The sequence below is a fragment of the Schistocerca gregaria genome, chromosome 3 (assembly GCF_023897955.1).
Source record: "Schistocerca gregaria isolate iqSchGreg1 chromosome 3, iqSchGreg1.2, whole genome shotgun sequence".
Lineage (NCBI taxonomy): Eukaryota > Metazoa > Arthropoda > Insecta > Orthoptera > Acrididae > Schistocerca > Schistocerca gregaria.
In genome coordinates this window covers 231,139,661-231,164,123 of record NC_064922.1, presented here as the reverse complement: position 1 = coordinate 231,164,123, position 24,463 = coordinate 231,139,661, and the positions used below count along the sequence as shown (strand labels likewise).

General features: G+C 42.1%; 1 protein-coding gene across 1 annotated transcript in view; it reads left to right on the top strand.

Moving 5' to 3' along the window:
• Positions 1–1,255: 1,255 nt before the first annotated feature.
• LOC126355323 (basic proline-rich protein-like) overlaps positions 1,256–24,463 on the top strand; it is a 75,897-nt gene continuing 52,689 nt past the window's right edge. Inside the window, exon 1 of the mRNA XM_050005617.1 lies at positions 1,256–1,348. Coding sequence (XP_049861574.1) covers positions 1,316–1,348 — 33 coding nt within the window. The 5' untranslated portion in view covers positions 1,256–1,315. The remainder of the gene's footprint in view (positions 1,349–24,463) is intronic.

The following is a 24,463-nucleotide window of genomic DNA, read 5'->3' as shown; positions in this document are numbered from 1 at the left end:
GCAAAAATTGTTGTGCTATGCGTGAATAAACGTAACTGATGCAGTGTACTAGTATTTGTCACGAATGACACGGTTGCAGTATTCTTAAAACATCGATCACGACGAAAGAAATTAAATTTTCACCAAATAGGATTTGGAATATGTAATATACTGTCATAGGCAATTTTCATTAAGTACGATTACTGTAATGTAGTCCGCCCCCTTAGCTGAGCAATCAGCACAACTAATGGCCATGCAGCTGGCCTGGGTTCGATTCCTAGCCTGCTCGAAGATTTTCTCGTCTCGGGGACTGGGAGTTGTGTTGTCCTAAATGTCATATAATCGTCATCGACACGCAGGTCGCCCAATGTGGCGTCAACTCAAAAGATTAGCAGCTTGGCGGCCGAACTTCCCCATATGGGAATTTCGGCCATCAGTGCTATACGATCATTTAATTTAATTTTACTACAACGTAGCAGGAGCCTTTTGACTTTGTGATTCAAAACGCAAGCGGATTGCTGTGTATGGCTTGCAGATTTAAATTGCCCATATACTCTCGATATACTACAGCATCATCCTCAAAAAGCCTCAGTGAACTTCCGATGTCATTCACAAGGTCATTTATGTATATTGCGAATAGCAACAGTCCTATGACACTCCCCTGCGGCACACCTGAAATCACTCTTACTTCGGAAGACTTCTCTCCATTGAGAATGACATACTGCGTTCTGTTATCTAGGAACTCTTCAATCACACAGTTGGTCTGATATGCTCTTACTTTGTTAATGAACAACTGTGGGGAACTGTATCAAACGCCTCGCGGAAGTCAAGAAACACGGCATCTACCTGGGAACCCGTGTCTATGGCCATCTGAGTCTCGTGGACGCATACCGTCAGCTAGGTTTCACCATCCTACAGAGTAAATCATTATACTCGTATCCTCAGTGCGCGTTAATATCATTAGCTGCTGAGATTTTCATGGTTCACCCCACAACAGTTGCAGTTTCGTTTATTTTCTCGGTGTGTATTCAGTTTGAGAAGTTCTTTACTGCCTCGGGCGAGCAGTCTGCCGTCATAGGAATAAGATACAGCAGCCGCAGCGGGGCTATATAAGCGTTACCTTGAACGGTATGGAGCCTGCGGCGAGAGTTTGTCCGCGTGAAGAGTTACGGTACTGAAGGGTTGTGGGAGGGGTGGGGGTGAGCAGCGGTCGTCACCCGCGGCGTGCGAGTCGTCACACACGCGGATGCTCCTCGGCCGTCGCCGGGGGAGAAGATATATATATGAGATAAGGCAGCGGCCGGACCACACAGTGCCGTCAACTCCACCAGCAGTCATGGCTGCCAGGGGCGGCCTGCTCGCGCTGCTCGTAAGTACACACTGGGCTGCATGTCGGTATCTCTAGTGACGTTTCTAACACAGTCTGCCTGTAAGGATTGTCTGTCAGTTTGGTGCTAAAGTCAAGTCCCACACTGAACTCTGTCGGCTAATACGAAAGTATTTGTGTTTCTCGACTTCCGCAAGGCATTCGATTCAGTTCCCCCACAGCATATGGACTATCAGACCAATTGTGTGATTGGATTGAAGAGTTCCTAGATAACAGAACGCAGTATGTCATTCTCAATGGAGGGAAGTCTTCCGAAGTAAGAGTAATTTCAGGTGTGCAGCAGGGGAGTGTCGTTGGACCGTTGCTATTCACAATATACATAAATGACCTTGTGGATGGCCGGCCGGGGTGGCCAAGCGGTTCTAGGCGCTTCAGTCTTGTACCTGGTATCCTATCATGCGAACATGGATTGAACGCTCATTTGCAACCGATTTGGTAAATCATTAGTGTCACTCAAACAAAATTTTAAAATCCTGGAAATGGCATCGGTCAGTAACTGTAGGTTTACGGATGCAATCGGAGTCAATCGGCAACGAGCTACACGTCAGAAGGTTATACAAACGTGTATCTACGTTTTGACAGATTAAAACCTGTCCTCCTCAAAGGAAGTAATAACACGTTCAATAATGGTGCCGGCCGCGGTGGTCTCGCGGTTCTAGGCGCGCAGTCCAGAACCGTGCAACTGCTACGGTCGCAGGTTCGAATCCTGCCTCGGGCATGGATGTGTGTGATGTCCTTAGGTTAGTTAAGTTTAAGTAGTTCTAAGTTCTACGGGACTGATGGCCTCAGATGTTGACCCATAGTGCTCAGAGCCATTTGAACCATTTTGAACCTTGTGGATGACATCGGAAGTTCACTGAGGCTTTTTGCGGATGATGCTGTGGTATATCGAGAGGTTGTAACAATGGAAAACTGTACTGAAATGCAGGAGGATCTGCAGCGAATTGACGCATGGTGCAGGGAATGCCAATTGAATATCAATGTAGACAAGTGTAATGTGCTGCGAATACACAGCAACAAAAATCCTTTATCATTTAGCTACAATATAGCAGGTCAGCAACTGGAAGAAGTTAATTGCATAAATTATCTGGGAGTAGGCATTAGAAGCGATTTAAAATGGAATGACCATAAAAAATTAATCGTAGATAAAGCAGATGCCAGACTGAGATTCATTGCAAGAATCCTAAGGAAATGCAATCCGAAAACAAAAGAAGTAGGTTACAGTACACTTGTTCGCCCACTGCTGGAATAGTGCCCACCAGTGTGGGATCCGTACCAGATAGAATTGATAGAAGAGATGGAGAAGATCCAACGGAGAGCAGTGCGCTTCGTTACAGGATCATTTAGTAGTCGCGAAAGCGTTATAGAGATGATAGATAAACTCCAGTGGAACACTCTGCAAGAGTGACGCTTAGTAGCTCGGTAGGGGCTTTTGTTCAAGTTTCGAGAACATCCCTTCAACGAGCAGTCAAGCAGTATATTGCTCCCTCTTACGTATATCTCGCGAAGAGACCATGAGGATAAAAACAGAGAGATCAGATCCCACACAGAGGCATACCGACAATCCTTCTTTACACGAATAATACGAGACTGGAATAGAAGGGAGAACAGATATACTCAAGGTACCCTCCGCGACACACCGTCAGGTGGCTTGCGGAGTATGGATGTAGATGTAGAACTTCCACTGTTCGGACTTATCTACGCAGTTCATCTTGGATAAGAATAACACTCTTTTATTGATGACCGGTTTCAAAACCCCTATGATGATATCATCTGATTTCACTGGATTTTTTATAAAATTTTCACTTTACATTACATGAAGTTAAAGAATAAAAGGCACACCACACGCATACGTATCTTGAATAAACCCTGTTGGTACTATACGTATACATATGGAGTGATGCTTTGACTTCATTTAATATAACGTGGCAAATTTAAAAGTAGTTCCATGAGAATAGAAGACTGCCGAAACCGTCATCTTCGAACAAAAAAAAGTGTCTACATAGCGATTGCAGCGTACGAAGTGTGTTCATTTCCTACCATACATATCGCCCACAGCACAGCACTTGTTCCTTACAATACACACGTATGATTAGGGTAAGGGAACTGCACTCGCATTCGATCGGGCTCGAGATTTCCCTATACGCCACAGCGGTCGATACAGTATCGAGCCTGCCCGAATAGTCACGCTACATTTGACCCGTGTGGCAAGGGATACGTGAGAAACTACGAACTAATCACAACAGACAGACAATGGTTCTGCTTAATTCTGACGATTTAGTGAAACTCAGCAGGAAATGGTACTAAACCCCATCACTGGATAAACTCCCCTTGTATTTGCACAAATTTACAATAATTTGCGCTGATTTTTAAAGTAAACAGACAAAGGCGAAAATGTCCTCCAAATGTATTACTTAACTCAAACCAATACAATATTTTATTCCTTGCATACAATGGGAATCATGGAGCCAACCAATTGCACGTCAAAATTTTATTCTAACCGTTAGCTTTTGCTGTTGACTAACCCTAGTGGCTATACCATAGCATTTATATGGATCAGTTTCCTGTTGACTAAGCCTTTCGCTTTTCACACGATATCTAACACGTGTTATTACGCCGACCGGGGTGGCCGAGCGGTTCTAGGCGCTACAGTCTGGAACCGCTCGACCGCTTACAGTCGCAGGTTCGAATCCTGCCTCGGGCATGGACGTATGTTATGTCCTTAGGTTAGTTAGGTTTAAGTAGTTCTGAGCTCTAGGGGACTGATGACCTCGGAAGTTAAGTCCTATATTGCTCAGAGCCATTTGAACCATTATTGATGTTTCAAATGGCTCTGAACACTACGGGACTCAACTGCTGTGGTCATCAGTCTCCTAGAACTTAGAACTACTTAATCCTAACTAACCTAAGGACATCACACACATCCATGCCCGAGGCAGGATTCGAACCTGCGACCGTAGCAGTCGCACGGTTCCGGACTGCGCGCCTAGAACCGCGAGACCACCGCGGCCGGCACCATTATTGAACGTGTTATTACTTCCTTTGAGGAGGACAGGTTTTAATCTGTCGAAACATAGATACACGTTTGCATAACCTTCTGACGTGTAGCTCGTTGCCGATTGACTCCGATTGCATCCGTAATCCTACAGTTACTGACTGATGCCATTTCCAGGATTTTAAAATTTTGTTTGAGTGACACTAATGATTTACCAAATCGGTTGCAAATGAGCGTTCAATCCATGTTCGCATGATAGGATACCAGGTACAAGCGTTACAAGATGATAATCAATCAGTCTGAAAACAAGATAGCAACGTTCATGCGAAACAAGGAATAAAATTAAGAAATAAATGCCACCCAAACAAATTATATCATGACTGCAGTTGCTACCGCAGGAACAAATTACAGCGGTATAATCTGGCTCAGAGATAGTAAGAACAGACGTCCCTAGAACGCAGGACGAGATAAAGATCGTAAACTGCACAGAATCAGGTTTTCAGTCATTCATTTATTTAGTAATTGCCGTTCTTACATATGACCTGTATCCTAGAAGATAGTTCAGTTCATGTCTCATAGTTATTTTTATTATTAAAATCGATAGCGCATTAAAGACACTAAGACAAGTGGTGGAGATATTGTCAACAGAGCCACTAGTGTATGTATACTGTGATCGAAAGACCTTGTAGTACCAGAGATTTCTCGAGCTGTGACGTAAAGTGTTCGAACAAGTCGAAGCGCAGCACTACTTACACACTAAGGTGTTCTGGGCTAATATTAAAAAAGAACTTTGTCGCTCTGCAGAGTTTCAAATGAGTTGGCATCTGGTGTGCAAGGTCCAAAATTGAGACGTTGTCGTGACTAGGCCTGTTTCGTCACCAAAGTGCTCCACTGCGTTAGAAATTTTCTTTATAGCCCTGATCTTGCACAAGGGTATAAATCTCTATAGTGTCTCTAAGCATGTAAATATCTGCTCTTAATTCTAATTATAACCAGAGTTATGTTAATTAAATTGCAACGGGCGACGTTTTACCATCCGGATCCAGTTTCAAACTTTCATCACGTATCTTGAAAACTACTGAAACCACTAGAATACTTTTTCCGCTCATAGCAAAATTCTTCGCTCGGCAACGGATACTTTCAAAGCTGTGTAAGCTCTGTAAAACAGCATTTTTCGCAAGTTCCACAATATTTAACTTGTAACGAGTATGAAATTTAAAGACCTTACTTCCTTCAAAAATCACGTAAAAATTCAGACATTCACGTATGGCACAGATCTCTAACTTCTAACAACGTCACAAATCTGTCCATTTTAATTAGGGCTCGAGTTACGGGTGTTTCTGAAATACATGTATTCGCATACGGAGAAATTTGCTACCTGAGTAGTGGTAGGCGCACAATGTACGGCGCTGCAAAAGTGTTAACACAGTGTGAGCCGACAGTGCGAGCACAGCTCCAAGCGGTGTATTGCTGGTGGGGCCCGTCCACCCTTCTACCTGTCGAATACCAACTATTACATTAACTCTTGGCTTATTCGACTCGTCGTTATCACCCTAGGTAAGGGCGGCATTTCCTAAGTGACAGCACCGACATTTACCTTCCAAACTACTCGTTAAGCTAACCAGGAGAAAATGTTCCTTTGCTAAGAAATATCAATAATGAGTTCATCGGAAACCTAGAGTACAATCAGTTGTACTCACTTTGCAGGCATGACTAGATATAGTTGGTATTTTTTGTTGTTCTTTAATATTCTACCTTGTTGCTAGTTGCCGAAAGCTCAGGCACTATTGACATATATATTAATTTGTAACTTAATCAAGTATTATTCTGATATGGAAGGGAAGTTGTACTGTTACACAAATATCCTAATTATAAAAAGTAAACTCCAGTCTACCTTTTCTTATAAATTGCAGCATATACAAAATATTTGTTAAACTTAAATGGTGAGGTAGTGAGACAGCATTACAAAATCAATCGTGTCTAAATTAGAGGTGAATGGTTCCTGCTGGAAGATTGTTCGAACTTGAATAAAGTGCTAGTTCTCAGTGTACGAAGGCCACGGTTTTCTTTTTTTCCTTTCTCTTCTAGCAATGACGCATGCAGATCTCATCAGAATTACATACGAGTCAAAATTCGTATGATCTTTCAGCTTAGTGATCTTTGGTTGAAAGCCAATATATTGTTAAATAACATACAGGCGGTATTTTGCTTTCACGCGATATATTAAGATTATTTAGAACTAACATTAAAGTGAATACCGCTATTAGCAAAAGTGAAGCGATTCTGAGTCTTCTTAGATTCATTTCAATAATATTAAATAACTCACCAATGGGTCTCTCGGGAAATGGCTTCAGATCGAAAATAATAAATCAAAAAACAATAGCTGCAATTCATGGAAATCCGGATGACATAGCTGCTGGTGAACCCTATGGGATGTGAGATCGTGGTCCAGGAAACTCTTCTGCTCCTGACGTTTCTTCCAGGACTGCGCTGGACATCCTCAGAGGCGCTCCTCTGCTGAGTCTTGCCGACTGACCGGTCGGACGTCCGAGAGCGATATATATGTGTAATATTCATACTTCAACCCTATACTGCATGATAGTGAAACAAGACGATATTTCTACTGGGTTCACAAATGGTCCATAGACATACATATCACTCTCGCACGTCCGACCGATGAGTCGGCAAAACTCAGCGGAGGAGCGCTTCTGAAGAGGTCCAGCGCAGTCCTGGACGAAACGTCAGGAACAGAAGAGTTTTTTAGACAACCACCTCACATCCCGAAATGTTTAACAGCAGCAGTAGTTACAATTTCTTATGCCGGTAGATTTTCCCTGATGAATCACTGGACATATACTCGCTCATTCCATTAAGAATGCGAGAAAAGAAATCGGCAAATATCTGCACCGTAACAATAATTTATGAAATTCACAAATTTTTATTTATTTCCTGATACAATCGGTATCCACGTGACAGCATGCGTAACTAACGTGTTCCAAAACTACACGAAAAGAGAAAGGAAAAAAGGGAGTTTCTGGTGCTAATACCTCGGATTCTATTGGCGATAAAAAGCTAGGGCCAAGTGTTTAGGATAGCCCTTAGGTAAGGGACCATTTATATACCCAGTATAAATATCGTCTTTTTCCACTATCCTCCAGTACAGGGTCAAAGTATGAACATTATGCACTTCCTCCTGCTTATGAGTATAGAGGAAATCGGTTGGTTCTTTCAGCATGTGATATGGTATAAGATGGCTTGTTGAGACTTACTGAGGCACCGTTAGTTCATGGGCAGTTCATCGGCAAATCCCGCAAAAAGTCTCTTTTTACTCTATTTTCGCCGTCACCAGCGGACCGAAACCCAACCGAGGATTTCAAAACGGCTATGCACAGCAAAGGGCTGAAATTTTTACGATATATTCCTAAGATCTCGATATCGAACAACAACTAAAATTTCCTTCACATGTTTATCCGTTTCCGAAATACAGCGGTTCAAAGTTACCCTACTTCTACACGTAAAATCCGATGTGCAGCGAAAACGTGGTTTATAAAGTGACGTAATACGGAGAAATATGCTATAATGGGTCTCCGTTTCGTATATAAACTGTGTTGTAGGACTGAAGCACATAAAAATTTTTTCACGTAAAATCCGGACTGAGGTTCAAAATTAATTTTGCGTTATTTCAATTTCACATAAGTTCAAAAATTATCCAAATGTGTGAAATCTTATGGGACTTAACTGCTAAGGTCATCAGTCCCTAAGCTTACACACTACTTAATCTAAATTATCCTAAGGACAAATACGCACACCCATGCCCGAGGGAGGACTCGAACCTCCGCCGGGACCATTCACACACGTAAACTATATAAATTTTACTGATCAGTACATTTCACTTCATATGAATTATATGACCCGCTGCAGTGGGGAAAAAAGAGAACCACTGGAAAAATTTATCTATAACAGCACAATAAACGCGAATATGTTCTTATTTATTTAAAAGACTCTGACTTCACAGTGGGGCATCAGCTGCCTAGGCTTCCTCGGAACCTTTAAAGCTTTTGGGAAAACATTCGGTATGCAAATATATTCTCACCTTCTTATGCTGAGCGAGAAGAAAGTGGTTATGGCAAAGAGAAGGAAAAGTAATATAGACTGGAAGATACTGTGATTGTGTTACAGAAAAAGCGAAAAAAACAATGGCAATGTGAGAGAAAGAGAGAGGTACAGTGGCAGTGGAACGTAGAGCTGACAGGAGCAGAACAACGCTAAGAAAAGAGTGAAGGAGACAGTGCAAATGGGAGAGGAATAAAGTGAAGAAGAAAGTGGATGAGAGCCAGTAATAACGAGAGGCAGTGTTTGCGACAGTGACATGGAGGGAGGGAGGGAGAGAGAATGAGAAGGAATGAATGAATGAGGTAGTAGCAGTAAGAGAGAGCAGGAGGAAGACAGTGACAGTGAGAGGAGAGACTGTAGGCAGTGACAGAGATACATAGATAACGAAAATGAGTTGGGCTGAACGAGTGAGATAATGCAAGTGAGAGTGAATGGGTATAAGGGACATACAGCAAAGGGGAGTGAATTATAGTTAGGAGGCTTGTGGGAGTTTGGAGATGAGTTGCATGTAAAAAAAATGTACGAATAGGTGGCACGCTAAAACTGTTAGAAATTTTTTTAAAGTTGCTGAGGAAGCTTGAATGAGGCAGCTGGTACCGCACTTCTCGTTCACATTCTTTTAGATAAGCAGGAAGACATTCCAATTTTTTGATCTCCGATACAAGCATTTATCCGATGGTCATACTATGTTCTTAGGTGACTGGTTTCAACTCTACGCTCACCGACGCTGACACCACACTCATGCACTCTGGTTTGTAGATAAAATTAATTGAAATTGAACATGTTGGACTATCAATTTGTTTGGCCAAGAAAGAAATAACATAACTATCATGAGTCTCTCTTCCTGTTTATAATTCGATCATATTACGGAAAACGAGGCTCGATGTTATTACACCGTCCCTTTCCGAATGTTATTTCTGCGCAATCGGAAGCCTTGCTTAGGTGTACTGGTGTAAGTCATAGTTTGTCCTAAGATAATGAAACTTTCAGCATGCATCCACATTGTAGTAAGGTCTGTTTATTCCCTTGAAACTAGTCTTGAGTACGTGGTTACTATAATCACGATTAGGACTTCCTGGCATTACGATTTCTGGAAACTTCTTTGTTTCCATGGTCAGTTGTGCGCGGATGCTATCTCTCTCTCCCCCCCCCCCCCCCCACCTTCCTCCACCCATCTCCTTAATATTTACGACATTCATGCGACAAGGGTACCAGTACCCTGCTATCACGCACGTGTGGGAATTCTGTGACTACCACATCACTCCCATAGATAGGTAAACGCGTGTGCAAATGAACTGTTTGAAAATGACTACACATCCACCACCTTATCCATAATGATAAAATTCCACACGAGTATTTCGCTGATTTCTCGGTCGCTTCCTGAATGAAGAGGGGAGGGGGGATGGAAGTAAACTGTATGTGAAATAGGTAAGCTAAAGAGCAACTGATAATTTTGCGCAATCCATTCTTCGTGTATTCCTTCGTCCAGTACAGCCATCCACTTAGAAGACAAACAAAATGTGAAAAGGAATAATAAGGGTAATGTGAAGTATTCTTCTCACGTACGAAGTAAGACTCATTCAATACTTTTGTGACCGTCTTGAGAATCTGATAAAGTCAAGCACGCACTCACATCCACTCATATCCTCCCCCACCCGTACGCGTTCACAGAAATTCCTTTTTTCATTTTTATATGGTATAATGATCAGGGTTATCGGATCGTTTCTATTCGAAAATAACTCTCTCTCTGTAAAGAGTCGGGTCTCAAACTCGCCGATCTAAGCATTCGAATACAAAGAGACAAATTAAAAAAAATCGGGAATGAAGGTGATTAGTTACTCCAGCCGTAGTTACCGCAGGCATAAATTAGTTTCTGCGCGAGCATAAAATTAAAAAGTGTATTGAGATGCTTATTTATTTTATTTGAGCATATACATTGAAAAAGGCGGAAGTCGGTAAAGTGGCGGTATACTGTTCCCATTAGAAGCAACTCTGCAGTGCGACGCAAACTGAAAACATAATAAACTGTTGGCTGGACTTTTGAAAAGTGGCAGGACTTCTCTGTTGAAAAGGGATTATGGAATCCATGCGCGTGTCCTCAACTTCAGTGATCCCGTTGATTATGGACTCCGTTAGAGGTTATGCTCGTTCTGGGTTAAATAAAGCTTTCTAATTGCGAAACGTCTCATCTAGTTATGTGATAAAAGCAGCACTCATGGTACTTTCTCTTGTCCACTTGGAGTACATCACTTTCCTGAGCTCCAGTCAAGAAGCTGGACTCTAGTAATGCATACGATTTTTTGAATTTGTTGCCTATCACCCCACGAAATCTGTATGTGTGTTCTATTGATCCAGATAATACGTAGTAGTTGTTAATGTTGGAACAAATCTGTAAGTATTGGACGGAGCAGGGAAAAATGTCATGTTGTTGACGCGAGGAGTAGCCGCGCGGTCTTGGTCACCTTGTAACGGTCTGCACCGCTCCCCTGTCGGAGGTTAGTCCTCCACCGGGCATGGGTATGTTTGTTGTCCATATCGTACGTTAAAGTTAGATAAAGTAGTATGTAGGCTTAGGGACCGAAGACCTAAGTAGTTTGGTCCCATAATAACTTACCATAAATTTCAAATATGTCGGGTTGAAGCTCTGAGCCAGATCGGACAGTACACTTAATACGTCAGGGCGCACCAGACCAAGGTAATTTTTTAAGTAAAATTCAGTGCATCTGTTAATTCAAAACCAAAAGAGCACACAGTGCTATACAGAACTGCTAGACAGTTAAACAGTTCGCATCATAGCTCTGCACCCAAGCCTACAGTCAGTTTATTTGAAAGCTCCACAGTCGCGAAACCACGTAACTCCAAAAAATTCGTTCACTACTATCCGTTATGAGACAAGAAATCTGCACAAAATCTGAGCGTATAGGTTCCAAGTGAGGTAGTACGGTGGTTAGCACACGGGACTCACCTTCGGGAGGACGACGGTTCAAATCCGCATCCGACCTTCCTAATTTAGGTTATCCGTGATATGCCTGAATAGCTCCAGGTCAATTCCACGATTGTTCCTTTGAAAGGGTACGGCCGAATTCTTTCCCCATCCTTGGAAACAATCAGAGCTTGTGCTTCGTCTCTAAAGACCTCGATGACGACGAGACGCAAAAACACTAATCTCTCCCCCCCCCCCCCCCCCGGCCCCCTTCTTTTCTTCTTTCTGTCGACCAACTTCCTCGACCATCAGACGAATGACTAAGCAGCCTGGGTACGGCGTGAGACATGCCTTTCTGCGTACCGGAAAAAACCTTCAACAAAGTAGCATATTATGTCAAACTAAATGTCAATAACCGACTAATTTCATACTGACGGACTTCAGTACACACTTTTATTTTTAGCGCTTTGTAATCTCGACAGAGAGGCTTTCCCAGCTTCTTCGGTAGTTTTCCACTAGCTTGTTTTCTTGGGCTCTCCGAGTTTCCACCCTTAACGATCATATTTGTTACCCAATATGGAGAGAGTACTTCATTTTACTTGACCTTCGAACATAACTCGTCGAAGAATGTTCATCCGGAACAGCATTTCTGTGCCTGAATTTAAATGAACGTATCATATCCTTGTACAGTTCCGCGTAAAAGCCCTATGTAAAAACCGCTTTATCAACAAAAGTAACGACCCAAAACATTGACATAAGAGCGCTATTAAACGATGTACATTAGTTTGTGGTCCACCTTCTCAAATGATGACATGCTGGTCTGGTTACTGCTGTCGATTTTACGGGCATTCTACTTTGCAGTTTCTTTTCTAAAGTTGAGGAGTCTGATACGTATAGAATGTCTACAGTTTTATTTCGTAAATTGTACTTCCTAACAATTATCTCTAAAATAATTATGTTTAATTCACGCCGTATTTTCTGAGGTGCAATGAACAATTAGAAAGTTGGACTATTGGTATTTTGCTCATATTCATGTTAGAGTTCCACGATCATGGTACTTTGACGCATGTGCCCTTACTCTTGGATTTCAACGTTGTGCATACGTGAGAAGTAATCAACATTAGAAGGTAAGAAAAATAAAATTTAACAGCTTTGAACTGCTCAAGAGATACTGGTTTCCAATTTGGCAGCAATGTTATGTTACCAAAAGTAACGCATTCTTCAAAGTCGAAAGTTCCGATAGCGTTTAATTACACCATGATGTAATAGTCATCGATGTAACGCATCTGTTGATATTTATTCCGAGGGTGGGGCACAGACATAAAAACCGTTGTATGGAGGGTGGCTGTCATAGTTTGATCATTGAAAGCATCCAATAGAAATGTAATTCAGTTACAAAGGAGTTTGCCTGTGGAACTCTCGTCCAGTCTATACTTGAGTATTTCTCAACATCTTGCGACACTTCTAGGTGAAATGACGAAAGAAAAAAATGGTTCAAATGACACTGAGCACTATGGGACTTAACTGCTGTGGTCATCAGTCCCCTAGAACTTAGAACTATGTAAACCTAACCAACCTAAGGACATCACACACATCCAAGCCCGAGGCAGGATTCGAACCTGCGACCGTAGCAGTCGCGCGGTTCCAGACTGAGCGCCTTAACCGCTAGACCACCGCAGCAGGCGAAATGACGAAAGACCAGGGAAAGATTCAGGGTAGTGTTGCGCGATTGTCCACGTATTTGTTTAGTCATTGTGAGAAGTCCATGGAAATACCCAGCTGACTCTAAGAGCAGACGTTACTAGAAAGTCTGATGTTTATCCTCAAAATGACTAATGGCAACTTTCAGGACGCTCAAGACTGCTTGCTCAATGTATAGAGGAATGTTGGGGATAGGTCACTAGCCTGTCCGTCTCCCATATCCCAACCACTGCCTCACTTTCATGCCCTGCAATCTGGCTTCTGCACAAGATGTAGATAACTAATTGCTCTCCTTCTCCTGCAGTCTTCAGAATTTGAAGTAGGGCATTCCTGTCCATAATGTCAAAAGATTCCTCTAAATCTACAAATGCTATAAATGAAAGTTTGTCTTTGTTAACTAGTCTTGTACGAAAACTGTAGAGGTAGTATTGCCTTTCGTGTTCCTACATTTCTCCGGTTCCCAGACTGGTCTTAGCTTTCGATTTGTCCATTCCTCTGTAAATAATTTCTCCTTTATTTGCAACAACGATTTTTTTAGATTTGTAGTTCGGTAACATTCACAACTGTCCGCACTTTTCTTTCTTGAATTGGAATTATTACATTCTTCTTGCACACCAAGTAGAACAGTTGATATTGGTCAATAATCCTAGCTTTTAATGGGATCATACAACATTCAACCTGCATCTACACGCATCAATGTAGCAAAAATGTAGCAATGTTAATTGTTGCAAATTGTTCATTCCACTGAGTTAACGTAACTTTACAAAAATAAAGAGAATTGTCATGACTTGTTTTTTGTTTAGGACTTAGAAGAACCAGTGGGCTTTGGAAAGAAATTGTATTGTCTTAAATCTCTTGCCCCTCGCGAGGAAATGCCGTCTCCAATTTCTCATAACAGATCGGAAATTTCTGTTTTTTTCTGTTTGCCGTTTTGACTGAGCCATTGCCATATGAAGAACGTCCCACACATTCAGAAAACGTTGGACGGTACTTTTGCATTGCGGATGTTTTTGAAATCTCTGCCTCGCCTCAATTCATGGGAATCTTAGACGAACATTCATGCAAGGTGTTAAACACGAGAGGTACAAGGCGACTTCATACAACATAATGTCACAGTGAAATTTTCTTTACTCTTTGAAAGTAAAAGTCACAATTTAACTTCAGTAAGCCAAGTTTCTATATGATCCCAAGAGGTCCCAGGATGAGATTGTAGTAACTGCTTTCACATCCGCTATTGTTCCGCTGTTACCTCGAAACGCCACTTTAGCATTTACAATCAGTTCAAGGGTCTAGTCTACTAAGTCACTGATATTCTTAGCCATTCTTTCAAAAATTCTATACTGCGAGAGAGTCACGAACTGACTGTGAATGGTATTGCTTGAAAACTACTAAACAGTGAAGAAGACAATACTTACGCCATTAAAATCCTCTTGTAATCTTATAAAATGCCTAAAGTCTTAAATTTAGCGTTTTAAGTATTTTGTATGATGCGGCACCACAACAAGAAGGATTTTAACGAGAGTGACAACGGATACAGAAGCTTAAATATTCATCACTAATACTTACTTTTGACAATAGATAATTCAGAAAGCAAGACTCCTACACACCAGCTGTTCGTAATGAACGTCGCTCTGATGCAATTCCTTACCAATATCAATCAAATGGTTAATTAAAATCGTTTAATATCCAAAATTTACTCCAACCATAGTATTACGTATATCCAAATTTACTGCGAACAAATTTTCGCATCGCAAAGAACTTTTCTGGATGCTCGTTACAATGATTTCAAAATTGTTATAAGAATTGCGCGATATAAAAAAACTTGAGGAAATGGTATAAATACACAACATACACAGTATTACACACGTAACTATCTCAATGTATGAAAACAATCTGCTCACAAACGACATTTACAAACATACTTCACCAATAATCGGCACACTTAATAACTCGTCAACCTGCTGTTAAGACGCGCTCCGTGATTTTATCTTCCTGTTAGGAAATTAACCTTTTAATTCTGTCGTCTAAAATTCCCAGAATCACAGCTCTTTTGACAAAGAAATAAACTGTTATGTACTCTAATTTTGTGCTACAACTTTGTTTCTCCTCCATCTTAGTGAATAACTGCTACAGGGAGTTATAATTTAAACTTAATACACTTAATAATAGCAGGAATATACGCACGGTACTGGGTTTTCAAAGCTGAATGCTCTCTATACCTATCAAATTTTCTCAATCGGAGAGAAAAGATTGAACATTCGGGTTTTAGGTTTTTATAGCAGCCATGAGATACAAACGGTGCTATTCTGTTTCCAACTCATAACGACCATATGTATTTTCCAGACTCGTTGCTATATAATGACTCACTAGTCACTATCACAACAATTTCTCTCTCTCTCCCTCTCTCTCTCTCTCTCTCTCTCTCTCTCTCTCTCTCTCTAAAAACCAAAACCTTTGCAGCCATTAGTGATAATTACGATCTTTGGGGTTTGCAGATAGGCTTTTTCTTGCAGTGATTATTTACTAACTGCTAAGCACAATCAGTTACACCAGGGCGTACTGAAAAGTAATGCCTCCGAGCTTTTTATTCTGTTCTCAATATCTGTTGAGATATTGCATATCACGCACATTGCTCTGCTGACCTTCCCGCTTCGTTGACACAACTTGCAAACCTCTGCCGCCAGAGGGCTCTGAATCGTAGCGTGTAGTGTGGCAGTGTGTAACGTCACATTTTACACTGATTTTATCAAGAAACTGGCCTCTCGTTGCGAGAAATGCGTTCGTCGCCAAGGTGACTGTTGAGAAATAAATTTATAGATATGAAGGATAAAGATGTGGAATGTTAATACGTGTGTTTTATTTAACTATATTCAAGTTTTCACATAAAAAATTCGGAGGCATTACTTTTCAGCACGCCCTCGCAATTTCGCTACTAATTTCTTGCACTGTTTAATACGAGAGAATGATTTGCCAGTTGTTTAACATTTGTAGTATATATAAGAATAGCGTAAGAACTACATGTTAAAATATAACAACAGAATCAAACATATAAGTAAATAAAAAGGCACATATACAAGGGTTGTCCACAAAGTAATGCACCGCTTTTTTTTTTCTTCAACAGTTCTTTATTGAACGTAATGAAAGAACGGTGTTTTATCTACAAACTCTATTTTTGCACGTAATCTCCATCCTGTTCTATGACTTTCCTCCAGCGCGAAACAAGGGTGTGTATGCCCTGTCGGTATCAATCCTTGTCCTGGTGGCAGAGACAGTGCTTCACTGTGTGAATCGCCTCCTCATCGTCCTCAAAGTATCTTCCACAAATGGCATCCTTTTATCCTCGCGAATGACAACGTCAGCTCGCTGCAACATGTCAGGTGTGGCAGCAGTGGATGGTCTCCTCGACAGTTGCAAATCGTGCAGGTCCGCCGAACCGCTTTCAGATTATCTCTTCCGCCCTCACCCACCCTTCCGTGCCCAGCGACTAACTGTACTTCTGTCGACAGCAGATGCCCCATAGCCATTGCGCAAGCGTTTGTAAACATTCCTCACAGTTTCTTTCTCTGCAGTGAGAAATTCAATGGCGGCACGTCTCTCGTAACGTACATCACCCACAGACGCCGTTTTGAAACTGCCCTGCAGTTACGCTATTATCGGAAGCGACGGGAACTTAGCGCGCTTACTCAGGAGACGTCTGATAATACATACGTAACTGGGCACCCTCGTATTATACACGGGGTGGACATTAATAAAACTAACGAACTGTAGGGACGGATTCCTAACTGGAAATAGAAGAAGAAAGATCCTATGAATATGTCTGGAAATTGCGTACGACGACGACAAGTCGTCTCGGTAAACACAGTAGAGAGCTGCATCGCATCCACGTCACAACATATGTGTAATACACCCTACCGTGTCTGTTCCATCAGATGCATAACATTATCTTTTGTGGATCCGCGCCAAGTCTTTGTTCGGGGCGTTACTGCCTTGTTCTGGTTCAAGCATTCCTTTCTTTTCTTTATGTTGGCGTAAAGACACTGTTTCTCGTCAAGATTGGTGATAGAGGTTAGGAATGGTCGGTGTTGTACACGAGCTAGTTGATGAGCAAGCAGACATGCACGTATGGTCACCGGCTGATTTTGTAATTCGGCCTAAAGAGCATGCGGTACAGATACACACCGTTTTGAACATTCCCCATTGCATGCAAATGTCGTACGATGGTGGCGTGATCACAGTTCATCGCATTTGCCAGTTCTCGAGTAAAATCACGTGAATCATCGAGGACTAATGTGTTTATACGATCTCCGTCAAATTCCGAAGGTATTCCTGAACGTGGAGAGTCATTAATGGCAAAACGATCCTCCTCAAAATGAGGCAACTGTTTTCTTTCCTTGCTCTACCCAATGGCATTATCCATGCATGACGCAAATGTTACTGGATACTTCCGCTGCTGCCATCCGGAAGTGTTCCGATTTGTCATATTGGCTCTCCATTTTCTAACGTCCACTGCTCCACTCGCTACCTCCAAATGACAAAATGACAATAAGTAAACTCAAATAGCAAAAGTGAACTACAAATAAAAATGACAATCGATAAGCCGGCAGGGGAGGACGAACGGTTCTACGTGCTACAGTCTGGAACCGTGAGAACGCTTCGGTCGCAGGTTCGAATCCTGCCTCGGGCATGGATGTGTCATGCCCTTAGTTTAGTTTGGCTCTGAGCACTATGGGACTCAACTGCTGTGGTCATTAGTCCCCTAGAACTTAGAACTACTTAAACCTTACTAACCTAAGGACATCACACACATCCATGCCCGAGGCAGGATTCGAACCTGCGACCGTAGCAATTTAGTTAGGTTTAAGTAGTTACAAGTTCTAGGGGACTGATGACATGAGAAGTTAGGTCCCATAGTGCTCAGAGCCATTTGAGCCATTGTATTTATTTACTTTTTTTTTGGACAGTCGATAATTAAACCACTAGCAACTGGAGTAACAACCTGCTGCATAAAAATCTATGAACTCTTGCACCAACTTAACACATTAGACATCCATTTGGGCAATAAATTTACGCTATCACGAGATTGAAGAAATGCCTTGCTATTTTAACCGGCAGTGACGTGAGAAAAATGCCCTGTTCTCTTTACACCTCAGTTTCGATGAATAGCCTAAAGCTATGCCGTCCTTACTCCACGTATCCACCTCAGGCGACGATTGAAAACATGGCTTCACTTCCGCTCCCGGCGTTACGTGAGCCGAGTCTGTTCATCGGTTTATCAGTCGTGAGTGGAAAGTACTTCGGCGCCTCGTTTAATGTATTTGTGTCAGCTGTGGGGCCGCATACCGGGGGGTTGCTTCACTCTGCGCAAACAGCTGCCTAACGGCCGTTCACCGCGCACGGCTGTTACCCGTTCACACAAATTTCCCCTTAACAACAGCATAATTTTCCCCTTCCATCACCCGCCTGTTATTGCCAGGTACAAGGACCATTTCGACATAATCATGTTCCGATTCTGTGGCTTGCTTACGTATTCTCACCAAGCAGCGAACACAATATCCCGGGATCCAGTAGTTCCATCTCGTCGAGGAAACGGGTTGAATTTTAAATCAGCGTTTTCACTGTCTGAGAAATGTGCAAAGTATTTTCCCACGTCACATGTGAGGGAACTAAATTACTTGGTTGACTACTACAGGGTGGCGCACGAAATGTGTTACCATGTTGTTTTTGAATATAAACTTTATTGTCAATACAATCTGAAAGGAACATATACTACACTGAGGAGCCATTCATGGACATTTGTTCTAAGCACATGCTCAATATGTCGACCATTTCGTTTCCTAACTTCCTTCAAACGAACACTGAAGCTAGTGATTACCGTTCGGCACATGCAAGCTTGAAGAATAAGTCTTCTGAGCTCCGTTAAATCACGTGGACGTTTCGGGAAACTTTTTTCCTTTAGTTACCCCCAAAGAAACAGTCACAGGGATTGAGGTCTGGACTATTGGAGGGGCAATTTTATCCGTCATTGAAGTGACCTGAAAACCTGAGTGAAATGATCTACATGTATAGATGCTAGTGTAAAAACTCCAACACAGTGTTTGCAGTATGTGGCTTCGCTCCATCTTGCATGAACAACTGCGTGTTGAAGGGCAAGGCAGTAGCAAGAAGCTGTGGAATGAAGCTATTGCGAAGCATGCTCAAATAACGCTCGCTGTTCGCAGTTTCTTCAAAGAAAAGGGGTCCAATAAGTCCGTGACTGGAAATTGCTGCCCACGCTGTAATCCTCGGAGCATAATTTTGTCGTTCATGAAGCACTTGGGGGTTTTCAGGGGCCCAAAGCGTACATTTTGTTTGTTAACCACATCGTCTAAATGAAAATGCGCCTCGTCTGAAAACCAAACGTTGAGAGTTTCTTCCCTATCCTCCGCCCACTGAGCAAACAGTAGTCTCTACTGCTTGTGTTCTTCAGTGAGCTTCTGTGCACAGGTGTGGGTACATATGGAGGTCACTTTTAAGAATGCGTTGAACGGAGAGTCTGGATATTCCCAGTTGCACTGCTGCCTTTCTACACCATTTCCCGGGACTTCTCTGCATAGCAAACTCGTACCGCTTCAATATTCTCCAGCGAACAAACAGGCTTAGGCCGTGGTCGCTTCGCTTCCAATACTCTTCCTTCCTGTACAAATTTATCGTACAACGTGTGGTTGGTCTTCTTGCAAGGGACCCATCGTGTGTTAAACTGTTCTCGAAAACGCCTCTGAGTCACAACAAGGTTTTTCGTTTCATGAAAAAGTAACACAATTGTCGATCATTGCTGTGCCGTCACTCTTCCATTGTGAGCCATTGCTGCTTACTAGTCTCCTAGCGGCAGTATCGTGAATTACACGTCATTTCGTAACTCATTTGTTTTTCCAAGCTCTGGTGGTACTGCTGTAGAGATCCCAGCAGTATGTCTAATGTGCGTCGTAAATTGTGAAAGAAACGTGGGCCACCCTGTAGCCAGCCGCGGTGGCCGTGCGATTCTAGGTGCTTCAGTCCGGAACCGCGTGACTGCTACGGTCGCAGATTCGAATCCTGCCTCGGGCATGGATGTGTGTGATGTCCTTAGGTTAGTTAGGTTTAATTAGTTCTAAGTTCTAGGCGACTGATGACCTCAGAAGTTAAGTCGCATAGTGCTCAGAGCCATTTTAGCCACCCTGTAAGTCTGCCCTTCAGAGGCACATACAATTTTTTCATAAGATGATTATTAACTTTTTCAGTTACACCATTTGCATTATATGTCTTTCCATAATATAAATTGACCTGAACTGCGATATTACATTTAGCTATTTCTTTCCATAAAACAGCGTGCCTCAATTAGTGTGTAAGTCCACAAACTTGGAGAAGACAAACAAGAAATTATTTCGCGATATAAAGCATTTCATTTAGCAAAAAAGAAACTTTGAAACTAGAAATACTGCCACTGAAGATAGGCAATGTTTTTTAAACTGTATTTTATAATACTGGAGACGTATATGGGATGACATATGACATGAACTATAATTCCAGAAGAACAGTCCACATCAATCCATCAATCAGCTATTGCTCTAATGTTCTAAATATTGAGGCTTCGAGGCAGATTAGCTGTGTACCAAATAAAGTACTGAATCTAAGGCTTTACTTTCTCCGAGCAATGCTCTCACAATTCTGATAAAATCTTCAAACGCTTACACCCCTCCAAGTTCTCAGATTCCACAGAGGCTCTCGTTACGGAGCCTAAAGCAAGAAGATTATCGTAGAGAATGGTCGTAGTCAGTGTCATTATAAAAGCGAAGCTATCATTTCCGTAGAAGATAATTTCTAATGTGCTCAAGTCTCGAGAATATGAGAAGTTGAAGCCTTTGTTTCAGGATTCATATCGACGATGGAACTGAAATAATAGTCATCTTCTAATTGTTGAATCACCCAGGTACTAACGAAATTTGTTTACTCGTCTCATAGGCAGGGTGAGGTGTGTGTGAAAAACACGTCAGTGTGCAGCTTCCGTTCAGTTTACCGCATCGCAGATACGAGACACTTCTAAGTGATCAAATTTACAGTACTACGCCTAACAATATGGAACGAAACATTCAGCGATCTGTGGTGAGTGATTACTGATCGTTACAGATGTAACACAGTTAGGAAACGGTACCTTACTCCGGTGAACTCCCAGCTTCATCGCACTGGAAGTAACGGCTGTGATTTTTGAGATTTTATCGTCGCAATAACCGCTTAAATGGCACCTGGGCTCCACGTAGGGTCGTTATCTAAATACGGAGGAACTAAGTTTTTTGTGTCGTCTGTTCTTTTATTTTGAAATGAAAATTTTATTTCACTGTTTAGTAGTTATTTCATTTCTTCCCCTTCGTCATTATCAGGCTATATCACAATATAAATTGTTGTATTGACTCCTCACTATAGCCTATTTCATACATCCATATGGGGAGAAACAACATCTGATGGTGCCCCTAATAACGTTTTCGCACAACTAACACAGATACGAAATCCATAAGTAAAGCGAAAACGTTCAACCCTTATGTCTCAGTATTAACATAACAGCACTTAAAAATATGTTGATGTATCTACTGAAGAGGAAACAAACATGGTATAATAAAGTTGATTGCATGCACCCTATTACGATTTTAAGACGTTAACCACGTCATATGCGTCTCCAGTTCAGCAGTTACGCTAAGGTATTCTAATGTGCTATGTATATTGCCACTTTGACAAAACCCTTGTAGGGGTCACACTTCTTCCATTTTACATACCGCCTTCAAATCTGTGTTAGTTGCTCCCACACCTACTATGGTTATAAGAAATTCTTATTAGGAACGTTATGATAGGTTTCCTTCCTACACTAATGTGCTGAATTCTTCATGTTGTTAGAGTAACAATTTTCATTGTTACGCCAAAGGGGTGAAATTACATAACCTGTACGTAATAAACTGTTTATTTCAAAATAAAAGAACAGACTTCGCAGGAAAATAACTTCCATCACGTCACGTCGTACGTTATAGTAAGCGCACGTTGTTTATACCAGGCAGATGCTCTTTTAGGTCCTGACTCAAATTTTATGTTGCTTTCCAGAGTCTTACAGTACGAATAGGCCTACTGATAAGATTCAGCCTGCTAACTATGTAAATGATACATCCATGTCTTGACACAGCCGTACACTCCGAGTGTATCACAGTAAGAGGAGTTTTGAAACTTGTGTACGTGCACGTAACAGTGGCGGTCTTTCATCTCTACATAGCTTAGGTGACGTAGGGTCCAAGATCGTTGCGCACATTGCGGTTAGTTTCAAGGCCACTTGAACATTGTTGTCTTGTTTACTAAACAAGATTAGAATAATGGAACGGGTATCCCGATGGCAGGAGTGCATGCCAAAACCTCCTTGCTTCATGTGTTAGGCAAGGGGAAGGTTATGGTACACTGGGACACACCGCTTATAGGAAGCCTATTCACACTGATTTGTATCCGCAGGCTAATAGTTGTCACCATCCAGCTCAGCGTGAAGAGATACTTCATGCATTAGTTGACAGGGCCCGTTTCATCTCGTACTCTGAGTGTTTCCTCAGCTCGGTTGGCCTTTCATAAGAATGGCTATAGCGAAAGACAGATCAGAGGTGCGTTGTACCATCAACCAACTCGGCACCCGGTAAATGTTAATATAGAGGTGGCATTAAAGTCTGCGGCCATGTTGTCTTACACAGAGAAATTTAGAACAGGATTGGAAATATGAGGCAGTGTGTTTTTCGACCACCGTCTAAGATCAGGGTCCGTTTAACTCCCGTAAAGGATAATCTTGGTTTGCGTATGGCGGGTGTCTATCGTATTCCTTGCAGCTGTGACATGCCATCGATCGGTCAGGCTATCAGGACTGTGGAATATCTGTGTACTGAGGGTAAGCAGAACACACAGTTACAAGGGCGGCAAGTAACGTTATAAGGACAGAGTTTAGGCTACCTCACCTGTTGATTATTAATTTCATTGTCAATAATTTCTTAAGTCGGTCATCTTCGCTTTGTGATGGCGCTTGTGTTTACAAAAAATGGCTCTGAGCACTATGGGACTCAACTGCTGTGGTCATTAGTCCCCTAGAACTTAGAACTACTTAAACCTAACTAACCTAAGGACATCACACACATCCATGCCCGAGGCAGGATTCGAACCTGCGACCGTAGCAGTCTCACGGTTCCGGACTGCGCGCCTAGAACCGCGAGACCACCGCGGCCGGCTCTTGTGTTTACAGTGTGTGTGATTGTTATCCTTCCGAAGTTTCTCTGAGGACCGAGGTTTTAACTTCTCTTACACAGCGCTTGTTTGCTATAGTTATGCCTTGAAAATGAAAATGGCAGGGTGTGCTCCTGTCGAAATATCGACAGCGTCACCCGGTTGCATTTCCGCAAGTTATTTGTACACATAAGATTTTTTCGTTTATTTAAACATAAGTACCACAATAAAAATTTTGTTACCATAAGAGCTTGTTGAGTAGATGACATGGGATTCACAGTAACAAAGATGAACAAGAGCTCATAGCTGTTACGGTATACACTTTAGAGCCCATGCTTAATGGATATTTTTTTCTTGTTTTGGTTCGCACTACCACCTCTCAAAATACGGAAAGCAAAAACTTATCAGTGGAAGAGGTTTGTTTCAGAGCATGGAAAATGTAGTGCGCTTACCTCTTAAAGTATACATTTTAGTGCCGATTTTTAGTAAATTTGTTTTGCTCCTGGGACACCCAATAAATACAGGATGGATAATGTAACAGCGAAAACTGACACATGTGAGAAAATGATCATACAGCATTCATGGCCAGGAGTTCCCACATGGGGAAGTTCGGCCGCTGAGTGACAAGTCTTTTCAGTATGAAGATGCTATCTGTTGATTCGGATATGTCCGAAAGAGCAGATCCCATCTTCATATACATAATGCTTACCTGCCAATGATGTTGTTCAGTGTGGATCAGTCACATTGTCCGAACTCTTACGGGAATCGGTAGATTGACTGCCGCGAGTAATGAGTATAGTGGGCAGGGGCACAACAAAGGTAGTGTGTGGACAGTAAGTAGGAAATATGGGTCTCACGGGGAGCGTGCCAGAAATAAATCCCTGCAGTCGAACTATCCTCTGTGGCTCAGATGGATAGAGCGTCTGCCATGTAAGCAGGAAATCCAGGGCTCGAGTCCTGGTCGGGGCACACATTTTCAACTGTGCCCATTCGTATTTATAAACTCCTGTAAGCAGCTGAAGGTCTCGAGTTCATTGTAATTTCAGTCGTCACCAAGCGGGGCGAGTTCAGTGTCTATTATGATGATGTAATGAGCATGAGGACAATAGAACACCCA